The sequence below is a fragment of the Teleopsis dalmanni genome, chromosome X, assembly GCF_002237135.1.
Source record: "Teleopsis dalmanni isolate 2A chromosome X, ASM223713v2, whole genome shotgun sequence".
In the NCBI taxonomy this organism is placed as follows: Eukaryota; Metazoa; Arthropoda; class Insecta; order Diptera; family Diopsidae; genus Teleopsis; species Teleopsis dalmanni.
The window spans coordinates 38,260,935-38,281,208 of record NC_051848.1 but is presented as its reverse complement, the minus strand read 5'-3'; the positions used below and the strand labels follow the sequence as shown (position 1 = coordinate 38,281,208).

General features: G+C 27.5%; 1 protein-coding gene across 2 annotated transcripts in view; it reads right to left on the bottom strand.

Annotated features, from left to right (window-relative positions):
- LOC119687534 (wiskott-Aldrich syndrome protein family member 2) overlaps window positions 1–20,274 on the bottom strand; it is a 42,618-nt gene that overhangs the window by 7,248 nt on the left and 15,096 nt on the right. The window contains exons 2-3 of one of the 2 annotated variants that reach the window (XM_038101874.1): window positions 3,057–3,859; window positions 2,716–2,826 (exon numbers count right to left, since the gene is read on the bottom strand). In XM_038101874.1, the coding sequence (XP_037957802.1) occupies window positions 2,716–2,826; window positions 3,057–3,798 (853 nt within the window). In that variant the 5' untranslated portion in view covers window positions 3,799–3,859. The remainder of the gene's footprint in view (window positions 1–2,715; window positions 2,827–3,056; window positions 3,860–20,274) is intronic. The other variant, XM_038101875.1, reaches the window with a different exon arrangement.

Genomic DNA, 20,274 nt, shown 5'->3' with positions numbered 1-20,274 from the left:
CGAGTAAGAGTATAGATATCAATTTTGTGGGTGACAATTTTGACATTGGAGAAGTTATAGACTTATTCTGACCTGTAATTGCAACTGCTGTTTGCTTGGTAAGATTACTGTTATTTTCCAAATGTGATAGCATATTATAGGGCCTTACATTATCTGCAAATGGTAACGATATTAAAGTGAATGATAACGAACAAAACCGAATTTAATGGCATAAAAATAAAATTTAAACCGTAATTTGAAAACAATTGAACGCTATAAACTATAAAAATTATTGAAAATTTAAAAAAAATATATATACTTATAATATAAACGATTTGCAACAAAGCCATATATTTAACGATAATATATAGGTATGTAATATGTATTATTGTATAGCAGGCGATGTAATTTTCGGTTTTTATAATTTTCTATTTTTTTTTTTGTTTTTTGTAATTAATTAGGTTATTAATGAAGGCTTAAAAAAATTGCTTGATTTCTGAACAGTGGCGGTATTTTCATTACACAATCTTACATATTTAAATATTGACTTGCATGAATCAATATTTATTTGTATTTATATATTAAAACTGTTGCAAAAGTAATATCGGTTGTAACGGTGTTTCGGTATAAATAAATACCTGCTACCGGGTACTTGTATAACTTTTTCGATACTTATAGAAAGAATAATACTTGGTAATGGAAGATTAATAGATTATTATACATTAGCGTCCCCGATACTATCGATATCAAATTTTATTTTGTGCTTCCAAAATTGCAATAATATGTTTGCAAATAGAAAAAACAAATGTCTTTATTTTGCATTTAATACTGAATGTAGTCATAAATAGAAATAGGTGTCATTACTACTCATACTCATACGAGTAGAACTACAAAATGCTTTCAAAAAGTTCGAATAGAATTAGCTATCGTGTAATCTGTAATCAATTTTCATAATTACTGTAAACAATTAAAGTAAGTAGTCTAAGCTCTACATACTTGTATTTATACTTCAAGTTGTTGTACCATAAACTTTCGACTATTGCACACAGATTTACCCAGTAATACAGACGTTTGTATGATTTGTCACATGTGGTCACAATTACAGTTTGTTGTTTCAAATAAGGTGATTTAAAGCTTACTTTGTTGTAAATATAATGATTGCTGCTATATATACTGATCGTGTGTGCATTATATGCCTACAGCGATTCAGTTGTTCAGTTGACTATAACCTAATTAAAAAAATTTGAATATTTCCTAAGACCACTGATGATAAGTATTTGTCATTACTCGAAACAGAGTTGTATGGGCACTCAAACTTGAATAAATGATTGGTGCTATATATACTGATCGTGTGTGCATTATATGCCTACTGTGATTCAGTTGTTCATGGATTATATTTTATTATTCTTTTGGAGTAAGTATTTTAAATTTTTCTACTATGTGTTACGATAACTATAACCAAGACAAATATATATATATTTTTTAATTGAATTCTTTGCAAAGACTTTTTTCAATCTGTTACCAGATAATGTGAGATTATCAAGTACATTTCTAACACAAGAAACTTTAAGTAATTTATTTTCAAACACTAAAAGAGATTTATTTTTAAAGTACGGAATTTTTGTTATAATAAGTTAATGTCTAAATTAATATATAATGATCAATAGTTTTGCCAAAAGTTTCGAGTTATCTTGAATGACGATTACAAATATTTCTGAATAATGGTAACAATTTCTTAACTACAAATACAAATTGACAATTTGTCAAAATAGATGGCAGCTCGAGTTTATATTGGTGTGCTCTATAAATCTATGTATAAAAAGAATGTATTCTTGTTACTAGCATTATACTCTACATTAGTACTTTGAATAAGCGAATCTAAAAAAAAATCAAGAAAGTCCGTATATGGTACATTTACTTTCCAAATTAATAGAATCTACTACTCTGCACATTTTCTCATTGCTATTGTCCGTGTGCCATATTTACTGGCCGAACTTCAGAGAAAAATAACCTACCACTCCTCCGATCACTTATTGTTGCGATCGATTATTATCATTTACTGTTCAACATCTCAAAATAATGTATTATAGAATATCTCAAGACCAGAAAGTAATAAATAAAATGTACGAATATGTTTCGGTCAGTTAACCCTAAGTAGTGGGGTGGTCCTATGCCCACTAAAGACAGCGAAAACACTATAATAAAAAATTAATTTGTGTATGTTGTACTCGCAGCGTATGAATATTTACTGAAAAAATGGATATACGACAAACAGGAAAAAGACTAAAAAAACTAATGTCGAGTAGTTCATAAAGCATCATTTTTAAATTTAAAAAAACTCCGAGAGAGATCCATTCAACTACTTGTCTTTTCAGATACCCATGTGGTCCTCCCACTTCGATTTACAACAACATCAACAGACGTGAGAGAACAAAATATACTTCTTTTAATTATTCAGGAATTTTATATTAAAATTAAAAAAGCTTTTCGAAAATACCGATATTACTTTTGCAATATTTTTTTTATTTTTAATATAATTATAAATTAATTTTATATCAGTAAGCGTAACTGCAAAATTTAAATCCGCCACAGTTCTTTGTTTTGAAAATGTAAGGCAGTGAACAGAGCGTTTGGTTTGATTTGATTTGATTTGATTTGATTTTGGCATTAATGTTAGCTACGCTATTTAAACGAGGGCCGCACTTGTTTCTTTACGGCTGCCGTCGTCGTACGTACATGTAAAATCATCGTTGACCACATTTGGCGGTTTCTTACGATTACGGCTCAGTGTGTTCCCAGTGTGTGTTGCATTGTCGATATCAATTGTGTGAATTTCGACAAGCTGGGCTATTAAATGATATTACAATTGTTCAAAAATATAAAAAACATTGTACATATAAATTGACCTATGAATAGATCTATATTGTTAAACCAATAAAAAAAGCCACCAATTTAAACTAAAATCCTGAGGTTTTGTAAAAAAATTTTTGTACATATACTTTTAATAGTATTTAACTAATTTTTGGATAATTATTTAAAAAAATTTATCTGCATAGAAGTGAAAAAGTAATACTTACTGCCATAACCTGCTTCCTCATTTACAACGGAATTAGGAGTGCGATAAATAACATTGTTTGGCATTAGGGTTTCACCATGTCCGATTGCAATTTGTCGTTGCTTTTCGCGTGTGTTGTGCGGTGTACGTACTCGTTTTTTATGTCCTCGACCACCAGCGCCTCCACTACCACTGGTACCATCTTGTCGTGGTCTATGCATTTTTTTACCCTTATCGTGCATAACACGTTCCGTATCCTTAAGCATTTCCTGTCGCCAAAGTTCAAAGAAATAATTTGGATCCGTATAGAATTTCAACCCATCTTTGCCATCATCACGATAAATATTTAATTTATCTAATGGCGGCGGTTTATCACATTGTGAATAGGTTTCTAACATTGGTGCTGGCATAGTGGCACGTGAAAAGATTTGTTGGTCAAAAACTTTAGCTGACTTGAATGCCTTTTTTCGTGTTATATCGGTAAGTGGCACCTCCTCAACTGTACTATCCAATTGCGTCACTTTAATAGCCAGTCGATCGATGCGTGCCTGCAGCGAATTTGCTCTATCACCAATGTTGCCCACATCACGGGCCAATTCACCAAATACATCTTCCGCATGCTTAGATAATGATGATAATTGTCTTATAATATTCGTTAGGGTCGTATTTGTTACAGTCTCCAATTCAACAGATTGTAGTTCATCTTGCTGGTAGACAGAACGTGCCACATGCACCGGCTCAATAGAGCGCTTTGGCAAAGGCATGTCTAAACCGTAGTTTTAGACAGAATGTGTTTTAGATTCCTTTCAACAGTATCTCGAAATTCTATAATAAATAAAACAAGAACTTTATGAATAATAAAGTACGTGCAATAATTTTAAATATAAATTTAAATATAAACAAGTCTTACTGTTTTTAATAAAATAATAATCCACAGAGTTTGTAATTTTAGTAAAGTTGAAATACATTATACATTTTTTACTTAAAATTTTATACTTTTTGCAATTTTACCACTGTTATATGTATTATAAATACAGGGTGTTTTCAAAGTAAATCATGATTTAATGAATCAGAAAACTAAAAAAAAATGTCTTATGAGAAAAAGAGCTCATTTTCAATATTAACCGAAATATATTGTAATATATTAAAGAAAATTGCACGGAGAATAAAAATCTAAGTCATTAAAACCCCAAACTCTTTTAATTTGAATTAGTTTGTGTTTTTTCCGCGATTTTGTGCATTTTTACCAAAGTAATAAAAAACACTTAGTAGTTTAGTTAGTTTGTTATAGTCATCGATCAGTAAATGCCCTATTACTTCTCATAATTATTCTTTATTTCAGTATCACATTACTACTAAGAAACTTCTATAGATAAAATCAGATCGAACCTGCTGAGTATATGTATTTTAATATATCTCATGGCTTGATCCAGACAAGCTGTTATTCCGTTACATCCTTAAAAACGTCCGTAAAAACTTGTTTTTTCAAGTAATCAAAGCGAAGATTTAAAAAGATTTTTGAGTTACAAAAGACTAAAAGATGTGCAATAAATCATACAATATCCAGTATAGCTTTTACAGTAAGCGATTCTTGTATAATTCTCTGGATGTAAAATTTTATTATACAAATGTCAAGACAACTGAGAGATTATACATGTTGTGACCTGAACGACTTCTAGGCAAACGCTAGACAACTCTCTCAAAAAAATATTAATGTCAGTTTGTTGACTTATTTTACCGGTTTGCAACCTGGACTATCTGACTAGCTTTAATTTAAAGATAAAAATCAAATATCTTCAACTGCTGCAAGGCTATTAATGAAAATGACAATCTTAAACCTAACTTTAATATATTTAAGTTTTTTCCTTTTATTACTTTTTTTTCCTTTATATAGAATCTAATTCTATATACATGCTACTTACTAACGAAACACTCTGTATAATTAAATACAGATATATAAAATATATGCCTCTTAAAAATGAAATAATTATCAACTACTACCACAAAAGTTCAAAGAACAGCATTTGTCATAACTTGTAAGGAAATAAACATGATAAGAATGGCTCCAGTTGACAGAAAGAGAGAGAGAGAGAGACAGAGTTTAAAATAAACTCTTTTTAATAAAATTAAAAAATGTCGCGAAAGAATTTATATTGCAAAATTAGATTGGATTTCATATGCATCAATTCTTCTATTAAGAAAAATTAATTTTATAATATATTGATTAATTAAGTAAGATAACACATAATGCAGAAATATGTAGGAGCTGATCCAAAGTCAGAAAATTTACTTTCACCTAAACTGCTGAATCAACTATACTTTCGTTTACAATTCAATCATGTCATGGCGTATCAATAATAAATAAAGATATATATATGCATAAAGTCCATCGATTCATTTCGGGACGCACTAGTCCAATTCCTAAATTTACCCTCTCCCTTAGCTACGTACTTGTAGTGGACTTTATAGAAATAAATTTAAATTACAATTGAACTCCATTAAAAACAAATTTTTTAGTATTTTGTAGTACTTATCTTTATCGCATTTAAAAATAATTCCATTACAAAGCTTATGACTATGAAAAGGTACAAGTATTTGAAGGCAAACGTGTAAAAATGCAGATATGAAAGACCAATTTCGACTCGCTCACCACATATGGAACGAAAATAAATTCATAAGAAATACCTTTACGAAATTATAAAAACACAATGGAATAAATTGTTTTCGTATCAATTTTAAAAAAAATATATTTATATATATACATATATTCTTTTTTTTTTTTGGCTAAAATATATTTACCCGCTTATCTGTTACTTCTGATTCGCAGATTTGGATAAGTGGTGCCTATAAATAAACTAATATTTATCATAATAAAAACAAAAATATTTATTTTAATAAAATAGTATTTGACATACATATATTATATGATAAATTAATTATATAAAAGAAAAGAAAAAAATATTGAGATTTTGAAAGAAAAAGAAAAAATGTCTGAATTTTTGAAATTTAAATTTTTTTCTGCCTACATTTAGTTTTTAAAATTCATTTAATTCATTTAATATTTCAAATATTTTTAAATATTAAACATTAACAGTATTAGTTTAGTTGCTTTAAAGTGTATATTGATAAAAACATAAGAAAATTTTTATCAAAACTTTTATCTAAACCATGAGATTACTTCTTATGTGTTAACTATATTGAAATCCTAATCAAACTGTTTCACTTTTTAATAATAATATATACTATACATATATTAAATACATAGAGGTCCAATTTAAGTGCAATCAAGTTAAAGGTTTCAAACTAGTGGCAACACTTGTTTCCACACTCCATATTTCAAGTAATAAATACACAAGTGTCTTAATTTAAAAGAAAAAAATTTAAAAAACGTGCTCACGGAAAGACCTAGAAAGACCTACAAGTTCTAAAAAGATCTTACGATGTTCAAACAAAAAAAAAAATAGATTCGTTCGTTGCGCTTATACAATGCATCTACTCGCCGAATATTGTCTATTACAGTATGAACGATTTTTCAATTAAGTTATTCATAGAGAAACAAATTATCGGGCCCATTTAAGCGAGAGGTCTTAAAAAAAAATTGATGGTTTTTCCTTACCATCGACTGTGAAATTAAATGTCAAGCACCAGTGTCTCTAAAGATTTACTGATTTAACCGTGAATAGCCGCTCTCTGTTGATGTTATTGAAACATGATCAAAACTATCAAGATTAATCCGAATTTTTATACCAATAAAAAAACTGTAGTGTATTCTAAATATTCAATATAAAAAAAAAACAATATAAGAAATGTTTATTCTAAGTACTACGAGTGTAAACTAACTAGTTTTTTATAAACTGTTTCAGCTATTTTCAATTTTAATTTGAAGTACATATAAACTATTGTATAAAAAAAATTATCTTTAACCCCAAGTAAGATAGGTTTAATGACATGTAAATCACATTTATAATAATATTGATTTTTAACGTCTGTTTTGACGAAATCCTTAATATAAGCTATTGTTTTTACTAGGGAGGTACTTTGGACAGTACAAGTATTATTTTATAAGATAGATTTATTGGCATGTAAATCATATTAATAATAATATTGATTTTTAACGTCTGCTTTGACGAAAAAAACTAAATTCTTAATATAAACTAATGGTTTTACTAGGGAGATACTTCGGATAGTACAAGTATTATTTTTATTATTTATTAATTGAATTTTTGGTTGACCAGCTGTGATACAGCTGTTTTAAGTACTGCGAAATACCCATCATCAATAATCTTGGAATTATTTCTTATATTTAACATTTGTACCCTGACAAGGTTTATGCACAGAGTCGGTGTTCATTAGCCAAAGCTAATGACCCAAAGCCGTACTTGGGTTGTAATTAAAGTGGTAAAGTGTGGCCAACCCAGTCCCATTTGCGTTTTTTGATTTCGGTTCTTATAGGTGTTTGCTGAATTTTAAAGACCATAAACGTTCATTTGGAATTGTATTTGGCCAAAATACTTCAACAATTTTGCGTAATGACTGATTTATAAAAACTTGCAGTGCATTGATTTCGTTTACCGCAGCGTTCCAAGATTGGCATCCATGTAGAACATCCATATATTTTAGTTCGGAGCGATAACTGAGATGATCTCCAGACTTTATTTAAGCGATCAAACTCTTGTTTTGCTTTTAGTTCGGAGCGATAACTGAGATGATCTCCAGACTTTATTTAAGCGATCAAACACTTGTTTTGCTTTCTTAAAACGATTCTTAATGAGAGCTATTAACAGCTTTAAAGCTTTTAAATGTTACTAACTAAATTTGATCAACACACCCATAACAATTAGGAAAATTGTTTTCAAATTTTGTTTTTAAATACTTGTAAAGTTTTAAAACAAAAATATTCAATCATTTTTTTTGTAGTAAAAAACAAAAAATTTAATATAACATATAAATAATTTTAAAAATTATAGTAAAAAAAAAGATGCAAGCTCGAAGTCATACAAAAATTATGTCATTTTCTACTATTTACTATTTATATAAAAAAAATCGCTAAATATGCAAAACAAAACTCACTTGTCGACATTAAAAATTTATTTAATTAAAATGCTTCTAACGACAAAAAATGAGTAATTCCAATGAAAGCAAAAAACTTCGTATGACTGCTGGCATTGGTTTTTAGTTGTAGAATGTAGTAAAATTTTTAACTTAAGTATATATTACGCTTAAATGACACATTTCTATATTACTTTTGTACTTGCCTCGTCCATAAATCGACCATTAAAATACTTGAAAAGCATAACAAGAAAACCTGTTTACATATATAACTATTACGTATATCTACTACTCTTATGATATAAAAATAACTAAAAAAACATTAGTAATAATTTTTACTTTCAATACAAATTGACAGGCCAGAGCCCAATGAAAATAAAAGTGAAAGAATGACCTCAAAATCAACTACTTAACGAAATGTTATTAACATTTGTAGATATATATACATATATGTAAAGCACACAATATTCACAGAATAGTTAATAGCCAACCAAATGAAGTCATCATATTCGAATATCAAATGCCTTTGGAATAAATTATACCATCCTAATTTTATAAACTTCTTTTATGACTTCATCATTTTTTTTTCTAATTTCACTAGAAATTTTAGTTTCACAACTAGTGACACTCCTTAAACAGTTAATATTAAACGTTTTCACTTAAGACAAACTGCTTCGAAATTGATAAGAAATCAACGAAATTGCCCAAATCAATTTGCCAAATTAGTAACAAATTAGGCTCACATTAAGAGCACATTAATATCATGAAAGTGTGTGAAAAGAATACTAAAAAGAATTGAATTGTTTTTATTTAAAGTGGTATATGTGTCCAACAGATATATAAAAGCAAAGCAGGACATTAATTTTTTTATTTATTTTAATTTTATATCTTATTTAAAACTATTTAAATTATCTGTAATAGCTTAAACGAGTATTTACCCGCGAAAAATCGTATGGAATTAATGAAAGAAATTCAGCAATTATACAGGAATTTGCTGACATACATATTTATAAATAAAGAACCACAATATTATCTCCTAATTATTAGTTATTGAAATGATTATAGTAAAATAGCCAATGGTTGATCCACATTTATATGCACGGTTGTAAATTAAGAAAAAGATATGAAGACGGTAAGTTTTTACTACACTTAACCGTTAAATTAACCTCAAATTACCAGATTTTTATAGTATAAAAACAGCGGTAAAGTGATAGTGCATGTTAAAGTCTATTGACATGTAAGATATGTTTTTGTTGTAACAAAATATTTGAAACCGATTTTATAATTAATTTTATTGTGACGTTACTGTCTATCTCTATTGAAATTAACTATAACAATAGGGATATTCACGAGTTCTTGTAACGCCCTCGGTAAACGAGTAAAAGTGCAACCAGTTACGCTAACTCGTGAGCACACCTGATTGTGTCGATTTGTTAACGACAGCTGTTAATATCAGCTATGTTTTAATGCATTTGTAAATTGTTATGGAAACAAAAGAGGTTCTGATATAAATATCAATATATTATGTAATATATCATACTCTTAAATATGATGTATTATTTAAAGAAATAAAATATTTAAAGAAATAAAATAAATAATATTGCTGCAATGCTTGTTCAACGAAAAATAAATAATTCTTAAACCTTACAAAAGAGTTAAGAAAGTTTAGTCTCTCAACTAGCTTATTCTTAATATCAGTTTGAGATTCTTAAAGCTACTGCCAGTAATATAACCATTGATACCGATTTTTATAAAAGCATAGCACAATTTAAAAAATTCATACACTTCTCTCCACATTCAATTTCCACTCTACATAATTTTCAGGCCACCCAAATTTGCCTACGGATTTTGATAAAATCTACAATTTTAAAGCGCAATATATTGATAATCAAGCTATAGCTAAATGTGAAGAAGTAATAATGGAATACTAAAAATAGTAAAATTTAACAAAATTCTTCGTCAATTTGTAAAATCCTAAAAACCGGGTCCGTTTCACATTTAAATAATACTAGCTTTTATATGTTTATTTATAATATACGAATCTATGAATATATGAATACTATATATACATATATACAAAATATTTACGTATAAATTTTATATAAAATATCAAAAAATTCTAGTAGCAGAAATATCTGACATATATTATATATATGTATATTATTATATTATATATATATTTTATTATGTTATATATATATTTTATTACATTATATATATATTTTATTATATTATATTATTTACATTATATATAATAATACATACATATAATATATATTCTATACTTAATTAATTTTTATTAAGTAATTTTACTAAAGTACTACTAAATCTTATTTTTATACATATATGTATATTTTATATATATTATATTTAAAAATTATAATTATTATATAATGATAATATAAATAAATATAAATATATAAAAAATTCACTCTTTATTTTGCTTACTTATTTTTAAATAAAAAACATTAATTTATATTTTAGTCAATCGTGTGTAAATATTAGGATTGCTTTAAAGAGTTTTAAATTTCAATGGTCAAGAAATTAAGGTCAACATTTTTTGTGTTAACTCATAACGAATATCGACGTATGCCAACTCCACTCATAAAGCTACATACATATGTAGAACATATATATAAGAAACGTCTGTATACGAGAACGTGTTGACAATTGTAATCAATATCTTCTGAATTTTATATATAAAAAAAGCAATTTTATACAAAAAAAGCAATTTTACTAAAAATTAGCAAAAAAAAAAATATGTCGAAACGATGTGGTAAAAATTAAAATTTGTAAGGGTCATGTTAAATTTACAATTAATCATGTTATTATTATTATTTATAAGTATTTATAAGTTTTTTGTGCTGATGGTTGGATCATGTGGGGATTCAAGGCGTAAATTCAATGAGGGTTTTTGGACTCTTTTGATAGCACATTGTTCTTGCCTACTGTGTAATTGGGTATTCCTAAACAGCTCGGTTAAATCTTATCTATGTAGTTTAGGTACTATGCAAGTTATTAATATAAGCTTACCGATTTTTTTGAAAAGCGGTTTACCTAGGGTGCTTTTTCTATGATTAGAAAGAGCAGAACATAAATAAGCTCTTTTTATGAAAACTAATTTTTTAAGTATTCACAGTTCTATATCGAATCAATTTCAAATGACTTTAAAACCTAATAATTATATATAGATTTCAGAATACATGCATAGATTTTATTCTATTTAAATATAAATTAAAAACGAAAAATCAATAAAGTTTTTTTAATAAAAATAGTAAGAAGAATATGTCCTCTCCTGCCAGTACCTCTTAGTTCTTTAGACATATTATTTTCTTTTACCAATTTATTTTGTTATATATGTTATAAATAATTAATTAAATAAAAGTTTTTAATTTTTGAAGAGAATGGATATTAAAAAATCGTTAAGATATTTTTGTTTGAAAAAAAAATAAAATTGGAACCAAAATCTTTATTAAATAAAAACAAATATGACAAATTAAGTTATAATATCATAGTAAGATCTGAGAAGTTAATGAACTTACAATACTCCAACTTGAAAAACAAAATATAAAACTTATATACACCAAATCTACTGCGAAGGTGTTGGGTACAACGTATGCGACCAGACATACAAGACTGGCTGAACACAAACACAGCATAAGAAATAAGAACGGTGTGGAAAAGTCAAAACAGCATTTGCTTCATATTGTATTTCTATACATCATGAGAACATATATATTTGAATACATGGTTGCGTGCACCTCAATTAGCGATTTTTCGCCGTTTTGCTAACACATTCCTCGCAAGAACCCTAGTATAGAAGAGTAAAGACTAAATCCATCCCGCCGAATTTGAATAATTTAATAGATCTTTCGTCTTTTCCGATAAACAGTCTGATAAACTATCAAAGAAGAGTCTTCATAAGAACCTATATTTTCTGAAAGCCAAAGCTGGGCATTCACAGAGAAAATGTATTATGGTTTCTTTTTACTGCAGGTTTGCACAGCTTCTGCAGTGAGGGTTATGAGGAATGCACATAATCTGCGTGGGTTCCTATACACCAATGACCAGAAAGAACTGCAGTAAGCCTTGCAGTGGTGTTCACGCGATCTCTTTTGATCAGTTCCGAGGATCTATTTTTAAATACATATTTTATTATATATCATTTTATTTTATATGTTATTCAATTATATTTTAATTAGAACTAAATTATAGGTCGATCATATATTTTTATATTAAAACAGAACGAAAAATGTTTGAGTTCGAAAGTAAATTTACACCTACTTCAAAGATATATGTATAGTATAACATATTGTACTTTAATATATTAGGTATTAATAAAAAAAAAAAAGAATTTTATATTCGCAATTTCAACAGTAACTTCTAAAAAAATATATCAATATTTGCCTTATATTCAACGTCACCCCTCCTCTTTCAGTTTATTCGTTAAATAAACCAACCATTAAATGAGTACACATTTTGCTTCATTTGTTTGTTTGGTATTGAGTTCCTTTCATGCTTGGTTTATATAAAAAATTTACTCTAACACTTTGTTTTCCTATAGGTACAATGTTGTTTGAAATTTGATATATCAGAAATAATACCTGAATTTGGATTTATTAACAAAAAATTATTTAAAAAACAATCAAGCAAAAATGTTATTTTGCATCCCACAAAATCCAATGTCAAATTTCAATTTAAAAAAATATTAATAATATATAAATAGAAATTGTAATAATTATTTTATTTGAAAAATAAAATTAGTTTTAGCTTTTTATTATATAAACATAATAAGATTGCAAATTATTATAATAAATAAATGGAAATCTATACAAGCACTCTTGTCTGTTGAGTGGAAATAAAAGTAATGAATTGCTTTATTTCACTAAGTAAATTACTAAGTAAATTCAAATTCAATAGTTTGTGTAGAGTACATATTACAATTGCCATGTGGATCCACTTAGAAATAATGGCCCATTTTATTGCCGAATATTTCCTAAGATCACTGATGATGAGTACTTAGGAATACACGAAACAGTGTTGTATGGTCAGCCAAATTTCAATAAGTTAACTAAAACTTTTTTTGTTGTCGTTTCATTTCTATTCGAGCCCTACTAAAAATCAATTAAGTTTTCAAAAAATTATAACTGAACTATGAAAGTTATATACCTTTAATGTGTTCATTAGATTTAAAGAATTCTTTGATAAGAGGCTGTATAAGACAGTTTTCGATAAATCAGACGACTACTATATAAGAGAGCCGTTTTCTTTAAAACGGTAAGTGATGTAAGTGTATTTAATTTTATATGGGAATATATAACATTTTGCATTTCATTAATTTGAAAAATATGGATATTTGTTATAAACTCAAATTTTCAAATAATAATTTGATTTAAATTTAATTTACTTTTTCACTATTAATATTTTCTTGCCTTCTTAGAATTGCATCTTTTAAAGCTTTTCTTAGAGTTTTCTCTAAAGGTCAATATAATATAATGTTCTTCATAACATAGTCTCGGTAGTTTTAAAATCGGCATTATTTGGTAGATAAGTTTGGCAAGAATATAAAAATTGATGGTCAATTATTTCTACGCTCTTCTTGAGAGACTGGACTGAACAACTTTAAGCCACATTAAAATCAATTTCATATTTCTATGCTATCTAGTGCACATATGACTGTAGACTATTACATGTTGTTCCGTGGTTGCATTTTCTAAATGCTTTAAGCAATATAAAGCAATTTCTTGGGCACCCCTGGATGCAATAGTTTAGTTTGATGTGTACATATTAACCTTATTATCATGAAAATTATTGGATCCTGCATGTGGAACATATATGATACGTTTATAATATGCAATGGACACCGGTAATATTAGGTAGGGCAATGCCAAGTCATCACCCTCTGCAAGTCAAAACAAAAAGCGCAATTCGAGGAAACTATAAGAATGCACTAAAGCAATTATATAGAACAATTTTGAATTAAATAGTAGTACGAGTATGTTTTTGAGGAAACTGGAACTAAAAGTTCATAATAATTTGTAATTATTTTCATCATTAATTAATTTTTTTATCAGTATGAACTTACACCACTTTTAAAGAAAACTGCTCATATAACAACGTTTAAAATTTTGAGTTTGTTTTACAAAAATAATACAGAATAAGGAAAGGACAGAAAAGGAAAGGAGCTTGCCTGGAATAACTGGGAACTAAAAGAAGAGAAATTTGTATTAAACTGTGTAGTAATGAAAAACGAAAGCTGAACTCAAGACATTTAAAGCAGTTTCAGTGTTTGATAATAAAAATATATTTACTATCTATATTTAGTAAAAATATATATACTACTGACATATTATTCACCTCAATTAAGGGCAAGATACAGCTTACCTAATAGCAATAACTTTTACCCTATTCAATAGAATAAGTTGATTAATTTTAAGTTTTAATAATTTTAAGAGAATGAACTACGGAAAAAATATTTTCTTAAGACAAAAAGTAAAGGCCTGTTCAAATTGATAAAAACTTATTGAAGCCAAAATAAATAAATTATTTTCCACAAAGATTATAAATAAATCCCATCACAAGACGAAATAAATTCGTACTTCACAACACATTTTTTTGTTATATTTATTATTTAAATAATAAGAATCTGATATATGTGATTAGTTGATACTATGAGAAGATATAAAATACTTTAAATAACTTATGGCTTTCAAATTACACAAGGAAGCACACAATATATTTGTGAGAAATAAAGAGTCCGATAGACTATATACTATACTTATAGAGAATATTTTTTTTAATATATATGTATATATTTCGCATATATTTAGTGCATTCACAACATTCATCTGTCTATGCAAAGTCTCTCATAAATATTATGAATAATTTTAAAATTAGCTTCATTTAGTAGTATATTGTTTATATGTTGTTCTATGTATTCAATTGAGCTTTTCCGGCAAATCATGCATTAGCTGATAATATGATAAAATTAAAACTATCATGACTTACATTGAATTCAAATTTTTTTATTATTATAGTGTTATTTTTGTAACATTTATTTCAATATATATATATATATGTTTTTTTCAAATATACAGTCAAAAAGAATCTATTCTTAAGATAATAATGGTAATGAATTTCACGAAAAACCCAAAAACTAAAATCACACAGAGATATGTTCAGAATACCTATCGAAAGAACCTAGCAGAAAAAACTCAAATTTAAAATCCTGAAAACTCTCAAAAGAGGATTACTAGGAAAGAAATGGATCGATGGAGTTAAAAATAACTTGAGTACATATAAACTGGCACACAATTAGAGAACGGTAGCAAAAAAGAGATGAATAGAGGAACATTGTTTAGCAAGTCTAGAACACATACATATGTCTATCATAATCTGCTTGAAATTTTTAAAAGAGAATGACCAGGGAAGAGTTAGATTGATGGTACAACTTGAGAACTGTAGCAAGAAGGTAATGAATAGTGGAATATTGCTCAGCAAGCCTAGGATCTTAAATGGATTATCAGACCATCAGACATAAGAACAAATTATGCAAAAATTGAATTAATTGCAATAAATATACAATAAATATATAAATTTAGTTATACAATCTTTAGATATATATTCCAACATCGGTTAGAGATTATACTTGCATGCATTTAGTGTTCAATATTTCAGTCTTTTATTCATAATTTTTACAAAGTATTTGGAATTTTATTACGTTTTTTATTTGAAATATGAAATAGGTTTGTAATAATGCTAATCAAATAGGTTTCACCAAAACGAAAATGCTTGCAATTATCATTTCAAATAGAAACTAAAGCGTACTAAGCACATTCAAATGAAAACCTATCAACTACAGAGAATCTATGGCAACAATTCATTTTAGGTTTGTATGTAATTAAAACTGTTTGAATGCACAATGGGCACAACAGTAAGACAACCGCAAAACGTCATAGTCGGAGAGGCAATGCTTAAATTAAAGCTGACACTGGCAAGGAGGAAACGCTGGCTTATAAGAAACCATTCGAGGCCCTTGTAATGCAGAAATGGTGTACTCAACGATGCATACCATACCGTTTCTATGGAGTAGTAATATGTTAGAAATGTAGCTGGCGCGAGCACAACGTTGCCACGTAATTAGCGTGACGATGGTAACTTGAATAATACCAGCTAGAATCGAATACACACAAACATATACTGGTGGTACGTACGTACAAGAGAACTCAAATCAAACGCAGAAATTCCAGCTGGATTAGCAAACAAAGTGCTAGCTAATGTTAAAACCTCACAACGGAAGTTATAACGCTAAAGTGTCTTAGGTTGCATTGTTGTTAATAGGTTGAATATTGTTGGCATAATAAGGTGAATTTTCCTATTGTTTGCAGAACCGAAAAAAAACTTGAAAAAGAAAAACTTTTGTGGAGTATAAAAAATGAAAATTATTATACCAAAGTAAAAATTAAGTTTTTCAGAATTTTCCAACAAATAAGTAAAAACAACTTTAGGATATTAAAGATGTCTTCAGTTTAATAAATTACTCAATAGTTCAACCTTTACTGTTTGCAGTGAAATATTTTATGAATTTTATGCTTTTTAGTTTTTTAGAAAAATTGAATATACAAAAACAATAATAAATTTAATTTAATACTTATACAGTCAGTCAAATAAACTCAACTAGCTAACTATTATCGAATAGTGCTAAAGAATTTAAAGCACAAACGTTATTATTAATGCCAATAAAGACAACTGTATAACATATACACATATAACTCTATAACCACAACTCTCTATTTTTATTAAATTTCTTTTTTTTTTTTAAGAAAGAATAAAATATTTTAGACTCTAGAGAAAAGTCAAGTCAATAAAACCAACAGTATATAGTTTCTTGCAGTGGATAAATTGTTAATAAGTACTCTTTAACAAATACATCAATATATTAATAATATATTAATAAAATAATAACAATATAATAATAATAATAATATAATAATAATATGATAATAATAATATAATAATAATAATATAATAATAATAATAATATAATAATAATAATAATATAATAATAATAATTATATAATAATAATTATATAATAATAATAATATAATAAAAATAGTTAAAACAAAAGGAAATTTAAAATCAGCAGAAGCTTAAAGTGATGTTTATGCAATATGTAACAATAGATCTATTATCGCCACACTCCAAAATCAAGTCGGCGGCCAGTTGAAAGGACGGCAAATAGTATAATTTACCAAAAGTATACAAAAACACAGTTAATAAGCTATTGACGAGCTTAATACCACTATATTTTAAAATGTAGATGGTAATTTACTCATCGCTTGCCTTCAGAAGGGAAGAAGAATCAATAGCAAGTATTATGTGTTGTTATTAATACACTTGAAGGAACAAATTGTAATAAAACGACTTGACTTCAAGAAGAAAAGACTTTGCCAGGAAGACGATGTCTCCACATTATCTCCTCATCTTCCCTCATAATTATAATCATCATCATAATCAGATTTGACCCCTAACGACAGATATCTGATCTGATATCAGCAGATCTCTAAAGGATGTGTCAGGAAAACAAATTTGAGTTCAATGAAGATATTATTTATGTATATGTTAACACTCACACACATACATATGAAAATATATTTACATATGGGTCAATAAAAATAAAAAATTAAGGATATATGTTTACTATTTAATTTATTTTGATAGCAAACATATCTAGTGCTGTTAAGTGCTTAACACAATATATGCAGTATAGTGCAAAGAAAAGTCTAAATAAATATAATATAAACTTATATTGATTATAATATATGTAAAAAATATCTATATTATAAATATTTTATTGAAACCTTGCGCACCAGCCGAGAAAGTGGACAGACGGTGACAGGTTAAGGACAGACGAAATGTCATATATATATTTGTATGTGTGTATATAATTTACAGTAGATAACACAAGTTATAGAAAATTTTTTTTTTTTTGTTCAGAAAAAATGCATGTTAATAAATTATATGAAAATATTGCAAAAATGATTTGCCATGGTGCAAAATAAATGTTACACAGTACGCATAAGATTAATGGAGCTAAAGTATTCCTGTGTCGTAAAAACTACAAGTTATTCATATTAACACAACATTGAACTTTACTCAAACATGTTTCAAATCACTACGAAAAATAAATCTCGCGGTTGATTTTCAAAGACTTAGTAGACAAACATAAATCAAAAAAGGTTTCTGAAACTGTAAGGATACGTTGTGTTGCAAATCAAATCTCAGAATGGTTACAGGCTCCTCGGGGAGGTATGTAGATCTGAGTTCAATTATTGCTTAATCTGATAAAGCGATAAACAATAATCTAGTCAAGGCGCAAAGAGGGGTTTGGAAGAATCCTCGCAGTTAATAGAGAGTAAAAGTGCTCAGGTGCACTGACTCAACTAGCCTCAACATAATATACTCTTCATATTTAAAATAATAATTCGGGATAACTTAAATATTCGTATACTTAAGTATACTTAATTTATAGCTCTGATAGGTAATAAATTTTAATTCAAAACTTATGACGACAAAAAATACGTATTGAATGTCATATCCATATTCATTGACATTGAACTTCAACAGCTACATTGAAAAAAATTGATCTACCGAAATATGGTCTACCCAGCATAGCATAAGACCAAGTTTATGAGTCAGTTCGGAACCATATTTCGCTTAACATTACTGCAATAAATACCCTACATAATTGAAGAAAATCTTCTGAAAAAAAACCTAAAAGGATTAAGATTAAGAAAACGTTAAAAAATTGAACACATTGTTCTTATTTGTTGTAACGCTATTATCGAAGAGGTCTTATAAAAAAAATTAGTACATTGCGAGCATCATTGTTAGTACAAAAAAACTTAACCACTCCATATAGTTAGTTTACTCTCTACTCTAGAACATTAGTTCCATTAAATAAAAGTAATTGATATAAACCGACAATTAAAATCTGAAACAACGATAGCAAAAATTATATTCTTCATGTTTGAATTATGATCGTAAAATCACCAAAACTGTTGAGCGGTCAGGATGTCCTAAAGAAGTAACAACTTTAAATAAAGTGGATGAGGTGATTCGAATAAGGTCAAGCCTTTATAACATTTTGCAAATTTATGTAAATATTAAAAAGTTAACAAGATGGGCTAATGCTTGCCCGCAATGGATCAGAAACGCACTTGCATGAGTACTTTCAAGTATTGATAATATTCAAATAATCCAAATATTTCGACGTAATTCAACTTCTATATTGCATCTATTTAAAATTGTAGATGGCACATCAATACAGTGAATTTCCGTTTTTGTTTTAATGTAAATAGCATCTAACATATGGAGACACACACACACACACAAAACACATTATACTTCTACTTATATGATATTCTCAAGAATTGACTTCATTTTTTATTTATTTACATCAAAATTTGAAAAAATTGATTGCTAGGAGTTAAAGAATTCGGATATCAACTCTGCGACTAACAAAGGACTCGTAGTAACATACCTATTTTTCAGAAGATATCATATAATTGTAATCCATAGCAGTAAGTGCACAGAGTTCAAAGGGTCAAGATCTCTTGACAACTTTTTTCTTTATCTCTGACTTTTATAGAGCTCTGTTATTTGTATCGCGACTATGTTATATATCACATACCAAATACCATAACTATTGATAATACAAAAAACGTGATTTTTTTCTTTTGATTAACATTACATTCTTTCGACATGCCAATTATAGAATTCAGTCATCCAATACATACAAACACATAGCTGGATATAGTTATATTGATAAATCTTATTAAAGTTCTAGACATATGTATAAGTCGATGACTATACATTTTACGATTTAAAAACTGTTCTTCATGTACGTAATTTATAATTTGAATCCAATCTTTTTCGAAATGTATTTTACAATAAGAATGATATTAAGTATTATATATATATATATATAGTTAAGAAACATGTTATTGAGATTAATTTTTTACACTTAAAGTTGTTGCAAAACAAAGATCAGCAGGTTTTGGAAAAAAAATTGGTATATTATAAAATTTGACTACAATTTTGTTTATAAGGGGAAAAATACGTTGTATGCTACGTTACTTCACTTTAAAAATATGTATATTAGTGATGCACCCCCTAGTCGCTCTACTAC